The 15,978-nt window shown below is 38.1% G+C and overlaps 1 protein-coding gene across 1 annotated transcript in view; it reads left to right on the forward strand.

The window, feature by feature from the left end:
* Positions 1–14,064, forward strand: part of SGCD (sarcoglycan delta) — a 91,427-nt gene extending 77,363 nt beyond the window's left edge. The window contains exons 2-3 of the mRNA XM_058544770.1: positions 12,329–12,452; positions 13,741–14,064. Of these exons, the coding sequence (XP_058400753.1) occupies positions 12,357–12,452; positions 13,741–13,914 (270 nt within the window). The 5' untranslated portion in view covers positions 12,329–12,356 and the 3' untranslated portion in view covers positions 13,915–14,064. The remainder of the gene's footprint in view (positions 1–12,328; positions 12,453–13,740) is intronic.
* Positions 14,065–15,978: the final 1,914 nt, after the last annotated feature.

The following is a 15,978-nucleotide window of genomic DNA, read 5'->3' on the forward strand; positions in this document are numbered from 1 at the left end:
AGTCAAAACCCACCTAGTCTTCCCCATCCATGGCTCGTCCACTCAGAGGATTTCAAGGGAGATTGCCTGTCTTGGACCTCAGCGCTGAATGGAAAGGAAAGAAAAACATTTCTCCAAGGCTTGGTAACTTCCAATGGCCCTCACGCTGGTTTGTAGCCTGAATTCATATTATCTGGGTGGTCCTAAACCTAAAGCAAAGATATTTGTTTACAGAGGCCTGAAGCTAATGGTAGCACCAGTGATGGATGAAAACCAACCGCAAATCCTCTCTAGAGAAAATCACCTTAAATGCAGGTCTCAAATAATTTCTGCAAAGGCCCAAGATATATGAACCCACAGTCAAGAAATACAAAGCGCTCAGAAACAAGGCACCATGCGCAAGACCATAAGCAGGGCAACAAGGCAGCCAATTTAGATGCACGGAGGCTTCAGATATGGGAAATAGCAGAGAAAAAATATAAAATATGTATGTTTGCTATGAGTAAAGAAACAAATGAATTGAAAGAGTAAAAAATAAAGGAATATAAAATGGCTAACAAATTAGAAAATGAACCCACCAGAATTTCTAGAAATGCAAATAAAATCTCAAAAAGCAAAACTTCAATGGATGTGAAGAGAAACAGATAAAAAGAAAAATAAACGAACATGAAAATATTCTGGAATCATCCAGAATAGCAGGAATGCTAGAGAGAGAATGTCTAATCCAAGTTTCAGAATGAGAAGAGAGAGAGAAAGGAGCAAAAACAGTTTTCAAAGACATATCAGCTGAGTAATGCCCAGAAGTGATGAAAGACACAAAACTACAAATTCAGAGAGTCAAAAAAAATTCAAGTAGAGTAAATAAAATGAAATCCACATCCAGGCATACCAGAATGACACTGCACAATATCAAAGATGAAAAGCAGCGGGAGAGAAAAGAACCAAATAGAAGTTCTAGAATTGAAGTTAGACTGACAGCTGACTTCTTAACCACAACAGTGAGAAGCAGAATACAGAGAGAGAAATAACTGTCAGCATATTTGTGCATCCAGGCAAAATCCCTTCCATAAGGGAGGGCAAAAAAATTAAAGATTTATTCTAGAAAAACAAAACTGATGATTTGCCCCAGCAGACCCTCACCAAAAGAAACTATCAAGGATTTTCTTGATGTTAAAAAAAAAAAGTAAGTTTAAGATGACAGAAGGAATAAATGACAAGTAGAAAATACATGAATATATGTAAATAAACATTGATTGTGTAAAGAGCAATCATGCTGGGTTCAAGAACATAGGACCAAAATATGTAACAACAATAGCACATAAATCAGGAATAGTGAATTTGAATGTTAGATTTAAAAATAAAATCCATTAAAGACTCAATATTGTTAAGACATCAACTCTCTTCAAAATTGATCTATGGGTTCAACACAATCCCAGTCAAAATCCCAACAGGCTTTTAAGATTTATATGGAAAAGGAAAAGATCTAGAATAGCCAAAACAATCTGTTTTCCTTTTGCACAAGTTAAAGGACTCACACTACCTGATTTTTAAGACTTACTGTAAAGTTACGGTAATCAAGACAGTCTGGTATTTGCATGAGGCTAGAGAAATAAACAACAGACTACAGAGTTTAGAAAGAGATCTACAAATATATGGTTAATTGATTTTCAACAAAAGCATCAGTGCCATTCAATGGAAAAAAATTATCTTATCTTTTCAATAAATGGCGCTGCAGCAACTAGATGACCCTCAACACTATTCTTAAAAAACTAATTCAAGATGGATTGTAAATCTAAATGTAAAAGCTAAAAGTATAAAGCTTCTAGAAGAACTCATGGGAAACTATCTTTATGACCTTGGGATGGGCAATCGTTTATTAGAGAAGCCACAAAAAGTACTAAACGTAAAATACATGATAAATTGAAATTCATCAAGACATTAAAAAAATGAAAAGGCAGAAAAGTCATGGATTGGGAGTAAATACTTGAGAGAGATATATATGTATATACATATGTATACAGATGTAGATATATATGCATATATATGTATACAGATGTGTATATATACACATACACATATGTACATATATCTCCTATCCTATCTATCTGAAAAGAATTTTTACCCAGAATATATAGCAAATCAATGACAAAAATACAAACACCCCAACTGCAAAAAAAGTTGGGCACAAGATTTAAACAGATTCCTTCCAAAAGGACATCTTTGATTAGCCAATAAGAACATGAAAAGCTGGTAAACATCATTAGTCATCAGGGAAATGAAAACCATAATAAAGTACCATTTTATAGCCACTAGAATAGCTTTAATTACATTAATATTGGTGGTAGGAATGTAAAATTGTACAACTATATTTGAAAATAGTTTGGCAGTTTTTTATTGTATTCATCTATTGCTATGTAACATATTACCCTAAAACTTAGCAGCTTAAACAACAGACATTTATTATCTCACAGGTTCTGTTGGTCAGAAATCTGGGTGTATTTTAGTGATGCCTCTGACTCAAAATCAATTATGAGGTTGCAGTTCAGCTGTTGGCCAGGGCTGTAATCTCTTCGAATGTTTGACTTGGGGAGGGTCCATTTCTAAATGCACTCCTGTGGATGTTGGTAAGATTCAATTCCCTGTAGACTGTTGGAGTGAGGACCTTAGTTCCTCATGGGCTACTGGGCTCCCTGAGTTTCTTAGATATCTCCATAGGGCAGCTCTCAACCTGGCAGCTGTTTTCCCTCAGAGTCAGGGAATGAGAGCAGGAACCCAAGATGCAAGCCGTATCCTTTTATAATCTCATCTCATAAATGCCATCCCGCCTCTTTTGCCATATTCTGTTGTGTAGAAGCAAGTCACTACATCCAGCCCACAATGAGGAGACAGAATCACATAAAGCCCTGAATATCAGGAGGCAAGGCTCACTCGGGACCATCTTAGAGCTGCCTTACCACGCTTTTTCAAGACACACCTATTCTATAACCTAACAATTTCCCTCATAGCTTCTTACTTTAAGAGAAATGAAAACTTTGTCCTCAAAAAGACTTGTATAAAAATGTGCATAGTACTTTGTGCAAAATAGCCCCAAACTGGAAACAACCAAATGTCCACTAACAGGAGACTGGATAAAGGGTAAAAACTTTCAGTTACAAGATGAATGAGTTCTGGAGATCTAATGTACAGCATGGTGACTATAGTTAATAATAATGTATTGTATACTTGAAATTTGCTGAGAGTAGGTCTTAAGTGTTCTTACCACAGGGGGATAAAAAAGGTACATATGTGAGGGCTGGCCCGGTGGCGCAAGCGGTTAAGTGCGCGCGCTCCGCTGCGGCGGCCCGGGGTTCGCTGGTTCGGATCCCGGGCGCGCATCGACGCACTGCTTGGTAAGCCATGCTGTGGCGGCGTCCCATAAAAAGTGGAGGAAGATAGGCACCGATGTTAGCCCAGGGCCGTCTTCCTCAGCAAAAAAAGAGGAGGATTGGCGGATGTTAGCTCAGGGCTGATCTCCTCACAAAAAAAAAAAAAAAAAAAAAAAAAAAAAGGTACATATGTGAGGTGATGGATAGGTTAATTAGCTTAACTGGAGAATCATTTTATAATGTACACATATATCAAAACATCACATTGTACATCTTAAATATACAATGTGTATTTGTCAATAAAATAAAAAGATCTATGCAGTTCACTGTATGTAAATTTTACCTTAATAAAAAGTCATCTGGGCCAGCCCCGTGGCTTAGCGGTTAAGTGCGCGCGCTCCGCTGCTGGCAGCCCAGGTTCGGATCCCGGGCGCGCACCGATGTACCGCTTCTCCGGCCATGCTGAGGCTGCGTCCTACATAACAGCAACTAGAAGGATGTGCAGCTATGACATACAACTATCTGCTGGGGCTTTGGGGGAAAATAAATTAAAAAAAAAACAAAAAGTCATCTGAAGTAAAAAAATAATGCAGTTACATGTGAGACACATCTAAAACATAACCATACGGAATGGCTGATATATTTAAAAGTACAGTCGTCCCTTGGTATCCAAGGGCGATTGGTTCCAGGACCCCCGCAAATACCAAAATCCACGGATGTTCAAATCCATTAGTCCGAGAAGTCAACCGACTGCAGATCATAAACATAGTGCACAATCTGTGGTTCATTAAATCCGGAAATGTGGAACCCATGGATACACAGGGCCGACTGCATGGAAAAATCTATTCAAGGAAAATACTGACAGAAACAGAGTGACAACAACTATACTAATAGGCAAAATGGATTTTAAGGCAAAAAACATTGCAGGAAATAAGGAGGATCACTGCACATAGATAAGGAAGATAGAACAATTCGAAGCTGGTAAGCATTTAATAACAACTTCTTTCAGAAATTAATAGCTAAAACATAAAAATAGATAATATACAAAGATGGTCTTGACTTATGACGGTTTGCCTTAGTTTTTCAACTTTATGATGGTGTGAAAGCAATACACATTCAGTAGAAACCCAACCTCAAATTTTGAATTTTGATCTTTTCCTGGGCTAGCAGCGATATGTGGTACGATACTCGCGTGATGCTGGGCAGTGGCAGCAAGCAGGGCTCCCAGTCAGCCCTGCTGACTCGCAATCACGAGGGTAAACAACCGATATACTTACAACCATTCTGTACCCAAACAACCAATGTTTTTTAGTACAGTTTCAATAAATTACATGAGATATTCAATATTTTATTATAAAATAGGTTTTGTGTTAGACAATTTTGCCCAACTCTAGGCTAATGTGAATGTTCCAAGCAAGTTTAAGGTCGGCTAGGCTAAGCTATGATGTTTCCATAGGTTAGGTGTATTCAATGCGTTTTCACCTTATGATATTTTCAATTTATGGTGGGTTCATGGGGACGTAACCTCATCCTAAGTCAAGGAAGAATTTGTATAAATTTGAACAGAACAATTAAATATGTGGAGTTAAGAGACATAGAGAGACCATAGAACCAACTTCAGAACACGCATTCTTTACAGACAGGCATGAATATTTATAAAAATTAACACATACTGGGCCAAAAAGCTAGTCTCAATTTTTAAAGAATTGATTTGATTTTATACAGAAAATGTTCTCTATTATAAGATTACCGGTTCAAAATCAACGTTCAAAAGTTTAAAAACAATGAAGAATATATATACCAGAAATATATCCTAGAAAATCTTACATATTTAGAAATTAAGGAAAACCCCTCTATAAAATTCATAGACCACATGAGAAATCATACTAGAATTAGAAATATTTACACCTACATTATAAATACTCTTTTGTGATGCTGCCAAAGAAAAATGCATAATCTTCAATGTGTATATTAAAATTAGGAATGGCAAAAATTAACTAAAAGGGCAACATGTTTTAGGACCTCGAACTGTGTAATTATCCTAATTTATCTAGAACAAAAAGACAAGGAGAAATTCAGGAACTAGAAATAAACATAAAACAGATATGACTGACAAAACCAAAAGTTAGCTCTTTGAAAAGGCTGATAATTGGTAGTATTGCTCAAGGAGAAAAGAAGAAGGGAATAAAAATATTTGGAATAAAAGAAGGCATAACTGCAAATGCAAGCAACATTTTAAAAATGAAGATATTATGACAAGCTTTGCCAACAAATTTAAACCTTTATATGAAATGGAAAAATACCAAGAAAAAGAAAACTTATCAAAACCAACCTGAGAAGCAACACAAAACCTGTATAATCCTATAATTGTTTTTAAAAATGGAAATATGTTTTTCCATGCCCAGAGGATTTATCAATGAGTTTAAACACACAAGGGACAAATAATTCTAATCTTTCATAAAAGATTCCAGAATATAGAATAGTGATAGAACCTGACAAAGATATAAGAATGAAAAGTTACAGGGTAAACTCACTTATGAACACAGGTGCAAAATCCTAAAAAAATTAACAAGTAGTTTCAGAAATATATAGAAAAGATGGTACATAATGACAATGTTGGGCTAATGCCAAAAAATCACAGGAATTGATCATTATTGGAAAATATAATTAACCACATTATTAAGGAGAAATATATTATCTCAATATATGAAGAATAAAATAGTACTTGATAAAATTCACATTAATGAATAATAGAAACCTTAGCAAAATAAGATTAGAAGGGAACTCTCATCTTAATAGAAAGTATTTGGAAAAAAACCTCTAGACCACAAAATCATACTTAACGATGAATTGTTGCAAGTTTGTCTTTTAAAGTCAGGAAAAAGCAAGATTGCCATTTCCTTACTTCTAGTCAATATGATATTGGACAGTCCTAGACAATAGAGTGTGAAAAGAAAATGAAATAAAAGGTATAAAAATAGATATAAAACTGTCATAAATTAAAATAGTGCCTACAAAGAAAACCTAAAATAACCTGTACACAAATTATGAAAAATAAGATGATTTACTTAGGTGTGGACTATAAGATCAACATACCAAAAAGAAAAAAATTGAACATCAATACAAGAGGGAAAAGAAATAGGGGTAAGAGAAATACTTTTTTACAAAAATTCCATTTCCAATAACCACAAAAGATATGCTGAACCTATATAGAGAAAATTGTTAAACTTTATTGAAACACATCAAAGAAAACGTAACTAAATAGAGACGGATGCAATGTTCATAGAGTGAACATAAATTCAATCAAAATTCTATCAGGGCTTCCTGGTAAAACTTAAGTTGATTTTGAAATTTATGTGGAAGACCAAGAATAGCTAAGACATTCTTGAAAAACAGAGTAAGAATACTTTCTTACGAAATATAAAGAATTTAAAAACTGTAATAAGTAAGCTAAAATATTTAATTAGTATGGTCACAGGGCCAGACAAATAGAATAATGAAACAGACTAGAAAGCCCCGAAGGAGACCCATTGGTCTATGGCAACATCATTTATAACAGAGCTAAATGTAGATTTTTCGATATATGTTGTCGAGATCATTGACCTGCATCTCTTTCAACACCAACCTCAGACGATACACAAAAATTAAGACCCAGTGAATGAGAGACTTAATGAAAAGCAGACCATAAAGGTTTTGAAAACAGTCTTGAACTTTACGACCTCAGCATAGGGAAGGACTTCTCAAATAAAACACAAAAAGCACAAACCCTAATGGAAAAGATCGTAAATTTGTCGACATTAAAATGTAAACCTTTGCTCATCAAAAGATGCTAAGCATAGAGGGAAAAGACAAACCACAGACTCAAAAAAGAAATTGCCAGTACATAGAATTGCTAACTAATTATTTTTCAGAATATATAAAGTATCACTACAATTTACACAGAATAACAAAAACGATTAAAACAGACAAAAGAAATTTCACTGAAGAAGAATCCCAAATGGCTTACAAATAAATGAAAACATGCTTAACTCCATTACTAATCTGGGAAATGCAAATTTAAAGGACAATAGCATCTCATTTCATACTAAACAATATCAAATGCTAGCAAGAAAGTAGAAGAATCAGAACTCTATACACTACCAGTGGGAAAGTATCAAATAAAGCTATAAATATGCATACCCTAGAAGCTAGCAATTCCGCGCTTCACGTACGTGTCCTAAAGAAAATTTACACGTGTGTACGAGGAGCCACATATAAGAACTGCACAGATGCACTGTTCGTAGAAACAGAAACCTGAGACCAACCCAAATGTCCAACAGAAGGATGGACAAATAAATCATGATATGTGATAACACTGGGGAACTTGAATAAATTACAGTCATTCACCACATAACAACGTTTTGATTAATGACGGACCACATATACAATGGTGGTCCCATAAGATTAGTACCGTACAGCCTAGGTCTGTAGCAGGCTACACCATGCAGGTTTGTGTAAGTACACTCTATGATGTTCACGCAAGGATGAAATTTCCTAATGATGCATTTCTCAGAATGTATCCCCATCGTTAAGCAACACATGACTGTACAGCTTTGTGCTACAGTATGGATGCATCTCAGAAACGTAATGTTGAGGCAAGTCACTAAAGAATACATAAGTGGAATTTTTCTGTGTATATCTCAAAAACACACAATAGTAAACAACATTGTTTAAGGAGGCAAATGTAGTAATATCATAAAGGAAAGCAAGGAAACAGTAAACACAAAATTCATAATAGCAGGTACTCTTGAGAGAAGGAAATGGATGGGATTAGGAAGAGGAGATCAGGGCCTCACAAAGGTAAGAATTTTTTTTCTTCTTGAAAAAGGATAGTGAATATACAGAGTCCATTGTATTGTTATCGTTTATACCATATTTATATTTTTAGAAATATTCTTTGCATCAATTCCAGAAATTTAATGATTCAGAATAAAATTTTATAATTTTTTAAATCAAAAGCCCTAATAAAAAAAAAAGCCCTGGCAGTAATCAGCCAGATTAGAATAGCAGCTTCCCCCTGTAGAGAGCACCTCCATCACTTGTAGTATATTATTGTGCAGAGACTATTGTTTTCCTTATAACTTTCTTATGGGTCACTATTTACATCACCTATCTAGTCTTTATGAGCACCTGAGAATGTGACCCTTCCTTTAGAGCAGTGGTTCTCAAAGTGTGGTCCCCAATCCAGCAGCATCAGCATCACCTGGTAACTTGTCACAAGTACAAGTGTTCAGGCACCACCCTAGATGTACTGTAGCAGACTCTGGGGGTGGAGCCCAGCAATCCGTGCTTTAACAAGCCCGCCAGAGGATTCTGATGACCTCATTTGAGAACCAGTGTTCTTGAGGACATGGCCCAGCCTGTGGACCTCCCCCTTCCTGGCCATTCTTCCATTCTGAGTCTCTTCAGTCCTCCCAGAGGAGGGTTGCACTTTCTCCTAATGGAAGCAGCGTTCCTTTCCAAGAGCCAGCAGGACCCTCAATTGCCCCCCAGCCTTCTTCCATGTTTCCTTGCTCAATGCCATTTAAGCCATTGTGTTGTGATTGGTAATCTATGGTCAGAAATTGACCGACTTCACTTCAAGATTGCTTTGTCTGCTCTCTGCAGGCCTCTCAGGACTCTTGTAGGAGCTTTTTACACAGTGGAAGTATTAGCATGTGAACAAACTATGAAATCTGCCTAACACCAAAGGACATTAAGATAGGCTGTGAAACAGAAAGCCAGTTACCTTTTTGTCTCTGCTTCCAAGAAATTGTCATTTCTACCTTATTGTAGCACTTCACAATAGGAGACAGTTTCAGAGTACCTCCCTTTCTCAGCACCTGGTACTTCCAAGGCTGGGGGAAGGTGGAGGGAGGTTGGCAGCAGTCATGTCTGAGTCCGCTTCTCTGGCCTTGGAGGCCTCCTGCTGATCCCAGAGCCCATAGCAGGTAAGCAAGAGTAAAGAGAATTCTAATGCCTGTCTGAAATGCCAACATTTCATCTGATCAAGTTCTCCAAGCTCCATATATTTTTTCTTTGTCAAGCTCTTTTTCCTCCCCAACTATCTTTTTGTATGAATCATTCAGTTTGAATGCTACATACCACATATGAACACATTCACCATATCCTGAATTTGATGTCACTGATGTTGAGTGCTTAAATAAGTTATGAGAAATATTGTATGCTGAGAAGTATGTATCACTGAGCCACATGTAGTACTATCACCTTACCCTTATTTGCAGAGACTGGTTTGGGAAATACAAGTGCTAAGTCCAGGAAGGAGGAGGTGGCATTTAATTATGAAGAATAGCCTAAACATATGATAGACAGGAAACAAGCCCAGTTTTTCTGGAAGTGATATGGTATAGTGGACAACATACTGGCTTTGGTGTCCACTAAATTTGGGTTTGAATCTTGGCTCTGCCCTTTTACTGGATGTACAACACTAAGTGAGTCGCTTAGCCTTAGTTTCCTTGTTTGTACCATTAGGACAAATGAGTATCAAATTCACAGGACTTTTGTGAGGGTTAAATGAGGTAACACATATAAAGCACTTTGCACAGTGTCCATCACCCAGTAAGTGCTCAATAAAACATAGCTGATGTTTATGGCAAGAAATAAGACTAAGAAAATAGATTAGACCAAGTTCCAAATGGCTGAATAAGCTCGGGAGTTCAGATCTTTTCTAAGGAACTTGTAAAGGTTTTGAAAAGAGAAGTGACATATTTAAAACTTACTGCAGGAAGATATATTTTTGTGTGAAGTACATTGGAAAAAAGGAAAAATTAGAGACACAACTTGTAAGGCAGTTACAGTAGTCCAAGTTAGAGATGACCTAGTATACTAAGTAGGGTGAAGTTGTGTGTTAAAGCTGAGTTCACTGATGAAATGAGGGAGAGAAGGGGAAAGCAAGAAGATGGCATGACCACTCTCACCTGGGAGAGATGGATGACAGCCGCGCCATTGAAAAGAGGGTGAACAAAGTTAGAGTTGAGCCAGCAATATTATCAGAAGGGAAGCTTATGCCAGTATCAGTATTAGTGAAAACAGATGATGTTAGAAAATGCTGAATAAACTGTGTAAGTTGCCAAACCGTATAGGAGAGAAACAAAGAAAATGGCACAAAACCATCTTCATATTTCAACTGTGAGATGGGGTCAAGGGCACAGGAGGAGCTCAACTGGGTAGGATTAAGGTCCTGGGCGAGGCTGCACTGCACAGACCTCACTCCCTGTTGCTCTAGGAACAAGACCCTCCTCGTACTGACGTGATAGTGAGAAAAACCACATGCAAATGAATTAAACCATAATTCCAGGTGGAATCACACCCGGCTCAGCACCAACTTGGTGAAGGTCTTGTAAGGAGGAGAAGGTAGGAGTAAGGGGATTGTTGCCACACGTGAAAGGGTGAGGTCAGAATGGAATGAATGAGTTAAATAGAAGCTCAAGCCAATCCTTTCATGAGTACTATAGTCCTATTGTTTCTCTTTATGACTCTTGGTGAGTCATTGTAGGGGGAATATAAAAATCAGTGGAGAAGGCTGCTGCCTGGAAGCAAACCTCAGGAACCCAGACCTGGGAAGTGTGGAAGAGCCCTCTCTTGGCACCTGTGGAATGTGGCTTGGAATCACTCAGTGGCGGCATCTCACTGGTCATCTTGCTCTTCTGTCACTTACTGTGAGACCCATGAGGGTGTGCCCTACCCATAGCGGGTGGCGGAAGCAGAACAGGGAGTCAGCAGTCGGCAGAGAGGATGATGTTCCTTTTCAACATCTTCAAAGTGTCTGAAGGTTAGGAACATAGAAATAAAATGCAGGAAATTGGTGTGAATCAACATGGTTTGAGAGCATTGCTGAGGTCCATTGCTTCCTAAGTTGGACTACTTTCTTTGTAACAAAGAAAAGGATCTTCATTCATTTCTCTTTGGTAATAATTATTAAAATCTAGAATATTCAGGGGACGGTTGAGTTTTAGTTAATATTTTTCACATGAAATGAGTTAGGCAGAAATATTTCTATGGAGTATTATCCTCTTTTGCTGTGATAATTAGCATAGTGTATGGATGATTCTCCTCTGAATTTACTTCTTAACGTACATACGATAAAATCCACTCTTTGGGGGGGTACAATTATGTCAGTTTTAATAAACACATAGAGACATGTAACCATCACTGCAAGCAAGACAAACAGTTCTATCACCAAAATCATCTCCTCATGCTGTCCTTCATAGTCATATCACTTTCCCTCTCTAGCCCCCGGCAACCACTGATCTGTTCTGAGTCTTCTTTTGATAACTGCATATTTGAGTAAGGCCTGAGATTTCTTTAAGATTTGCTGGTGTGGTAACAATAGTAACAGCAGTAATTAATAGTTAATACATATTATACATTTCCAATGTGCCAGGGCACCATTTGAAGCACTTTAGATGAGGAAACCAAGTCTTTGAGAAATTTTGGAAAGGAGAAGAGGGAAGAAAGACTTGCTCAGGGTCATATCATGGCAGGCCCATGGCTTGAGTCAGGCATGTCTAACGCCGTCGGTCTGTATTCTTCTATCTGATTCTGCTTCCATGGTAGACACAGAAAGTCGGACAAAGTAGGAGGAATACCTACCAATTTCAGGAAGCTCAGTTTAGATCTGGGATTGCCTTACTCTAAAAATAACAAAACTTCTGTAAGAATTCGGTTAATTATACTAATGAAGCAATTATTGACTGGGTGTAAGATAAAATGAAGCCAGGATCCTAGAGTACCTTCCTTACAACCTTTGTGATACGCAATGAAGATAAATACCAGATATGTTATGTTCTCTGTCATAACCTTGACCAGGTTTGTAAAGCAAAGCTAGAAAAATTTCCTGATGAAATACTGAAATGCCATTTCAATGCTCTGAGCATCAACTTCCTATTCAATTTACCAAAAACGTGAAATGGGATCTTTTTATCTTAGTCTTATGTATATTTCAGGTTGGAGTCCCCGACCCGGTCTCTCGTGATGGAGGCCCCAAAAGGAGTAGAAATAAATGCAGAAGCTGGCAACATGGAAGCCACCTGCAGAACAGAGCTGAGACTGGAGTCCAAAGATGGAGAGGTACGGAGTGAGAAGTCCAGGGAGACAGAGCTCCAACAAGCCAACCTTTCCCAAAATTGGGTTGTTACTCCCTTTGCCACTGAAGTGCATCCTACACTGTAACAACAAAAAGAGCCAATCAGAAGGTTTTATTTCTGGAACAAATATGTTGAACAGCACGATTATAAGCCAAACCCACAACACATTAAAGTTGTAACTCATGATTTGTAAAGTGCTAAGATAATAGCATGTATTGCAAGAACAGAATTATACATAAGGCTGAAAATGAATGCTATTTCCAAATTCTCTCTCTTGTCACCTTAACATAAGATTTAGGTAGCCGGCATAATTAAGCTGTAACATTATACACATCTGGCTAAAGATGAACTTAATTTACTTGTAGTCATTTTTAAAGTTTACATCGTATGTGTCTACTTTCTTTGAGAATGGAGAGTTAGATCTAACCCCTATCCCAAATAAGAACAAGCCAAAACCTAAATATAGCTGCTTGTGTTTTTGCAACAAGGTAAGCCAAATCCCCAAAGAAAATACGGTTCAAGTGCCAACTTTTTAAAATGTCTTCATCATGTTAATAAGTAAGTGAATTTTTCTATTTATGAGTTAAAAAAAAGAGTACAAAATGTGTTTTTAAAGCAAAACTCTATTCCCCCTTTCATATCTAGTTAGAGCTTGTCAGTCCCCACCTGCCTCTGTACACCAAGCCTGTCTTTTGATTGGTTTGGCATTTGCTATATTTGTTTTAAGAGAGCTTGTCAGATAGAGAATTCACTTATCAAAACTGTCTCTTCAAACAGCCGCAAACTCTAAACCACACACATTTAGAAATAGTGACTACATTACAAATGTAGTTTGTAGCCATCAGAATCCAGACTCCGGAGGAATCAGTTATAATCATTAACAGTTATTTAAGACTGGAAAGTGCTGCATACCCTTGAAGATTTACCATGCACACAGACATATCTGGGCTCTGAGAAGTCCCATAGTAAAGAAAATTGTTAACCTAGCATTTCCAAATTCATTTCACTCTAGGACTCTCTACTCACATTCTACAAGATATAGTTTTGCAAAATGCTAACATAGGCCAGTGCAACATTGTCTTACTAGAATATAAGCTTCTGTGAAGGTAGAGACTTTATCTGTCTGTTCATCTCCAAATTTCCAGTACCTAGAATACGCAACTCACAGTAGGTGCTCATTCAAGTTGAATTGAACATTCATCTACTGGTTCTGAATGTCCACAGAATAAATGACAGCCTCTGACTCTTTCCTTCCTGTTCGCTCTCTTTAGATTAAGTTAGATGCTGCGAAAATCAAACTACCTAGACTGCCTCATGGATCCTACACGCCCACAGGAATGAGGCAGAAAGTCTTCGAGATCTGCGTCTGCGCCAATGGGAGACTATTCCTGTCCCAGGCAGGAACTGGTTCCACTTGTCAGATAAACACAAGTGTCTGCCTTTGAGAGACTATCCAGAGTGGACATTGTCGGCAGCATACAGGCCATTTTTGGCTTTACACACCAGCTGCCAGCTATTTTTACTAGAACACAGAAAGCCTATCAAAGACCTTTTGTGTGTGTGTGTGCGCGTGCGTGCACGTGTGAGTGTGTTTGTGTGTGTGAGTGGATATAAATATATATAAATATATATAAATAAATATATATATCCTCTGTATAAAATGAGGTTTCAGTACAAAGGAACCACGGGTGACCCTGTGATATTCACTGTCATTTCCATCCCCACCTCACCACATACATGATAAACTCTAAACACTAATTCAGGCCCGATATTCCCCAGACCCTTCAAAATCACACAGTGTATTGGACATTTACTGAATACTCACCTACATGCTTGAGTAACACCATATCTTCTCCTTTAGTGCCAATACATGGCAGTGATGGCGGGAATCTGCAAGTCACGCTCAAGCACTGAGACCCTTGTATTAAAAGACATTTGGTTTCCCTTTTTAACTTTAGTAAGGCTGGCCAACTTCTCCCTCTTCAAGTTAGGGATGGGGCAATGCCATAGAAGAAGTCAGCCATAGGAACTTAAAATAGCTGTTCTACCTGTGCAGCCAAATGTATCAGGGCTTTTGTAGTTGGATGAATGAGGAGGATGTATTTTAGCAAAGTTTGCACTGCTCACCCAACTCCTGCTTGTTTTTTTACTTCCTTCAAACTCACATATCATCCCTCAGTCAGAATAAGAGTTGTAAATCAGCACAAAATAAGATAACAGCTGCTCCTCAGTCGGCTGGAAGCTACTTAACGACCTGACAGGCAAAGAATAAATGGGCAATATGTCTCTGTTTAAAGGAAGAAATGGCTCAAAATCTGTTATTTCCCCACTTCTGACTTTATCTCTAACAGACTCTGACCCAAAATGATCAAGCCAATCAAAATCCTTAAGAGGAAACCCTTACCCCAAGAGAAGCCATTTGGAGATGGAAATCTAATTAAGAGTGGCATAGGGAACCTAATTACTTTATATATATTTCTTGGGATTGGTAGGTAATTTAGAGACATGCCTTTTATTTTTAAAGGCATGCACAAATTCTCTGGCTTCAATCTTTTCATACATTTTTTTCAGTGTTGGGATATTCATATTCCTAAATTCACAGTTATGTTTTCTCCAAGAATAGTGACCCAAGAATCACAGATCTAAAGTACTACATGCCCCCAGGAATGATCACTGAAAATTAATATAAACTGAGTCAAGTGTCTTTATCAGAATCACTGTGCCCCCCGGGGCCCAGCAACACCCACTCCTCCAGGTGTGGCAGCAGCTCTCAGATTCCCGCCATCAGCTACCTCTCATCACTCCACCTTCATCCTCATGCTTCAGGGTCACCCTGGCCAGCTCTTGTGCTGGGACAGGGGATTACACCATCTCTGTTCAAAGAGGGGGAAATGTGCCTATGCCTTAAGTCAATGCACTCAGCAAGGAGAAGCACATCCTATTTATCTTATTGTTACCTGTAGTTTATTTTGGGTGATTGGAGGGGAATGGTTTAGCAGTGACTGGGCGTCTTAAAAGCTGGTAGACAAACCAAGGGGCTGACAGATGTAGACTCTAAGAAGCCCAGAATGGAGCCATAACTGGCTTAGACAGTCCTGAATGCCATTTGGCAAGCAGTGGCCCCACAATCCTAAATGAAGTAGTATTCGTAGGCCTGAATGGCATTTGTTTTTTCAACAAAGTTCTAATTTTTCTTACTTCACAAGCAGGGGAAGATTTGTCATAGGAGGTGAAAAAGAGGTTTGATATCTTTGAGATGACGCTCAAGCATCAGGCTGAGGTTTGCACAGATGGGATGTAAAAGCAAACTGTGCATTGCTTAGTCACTTAGAAGTGGGGGGAGGCGAGGTGGTTATAGCCTGACCAGTGGCCCTGCTAGCTTCCAGACCCCAGGCTCCCTCCAGTCACTCTTTCTCAATATCCCATAGAGAAAAATTGGGTTGTTCAAGGGCAAGACCATAAGATTGCTTAGTTTGCAGCAGTAGGGTCTGAAAAGGAAAACCATAAAA

This window comes from Diceros bicornis, chromosome 1 (genome assembly GCF_020826845.1).
Source record: "Diceros bicornis minor isolate mBicDic1 chromosome 1, mDicBic1.mat.cur, whole genome shotgun sequence".
Classification (NCBI taxonomy): domain Eukaryota; kingdom Metazoa; phylum Chordata; class Mammalia; order Perissodactyla; family Rhinocerotidae; genus Diceros; species Diceros bicornis.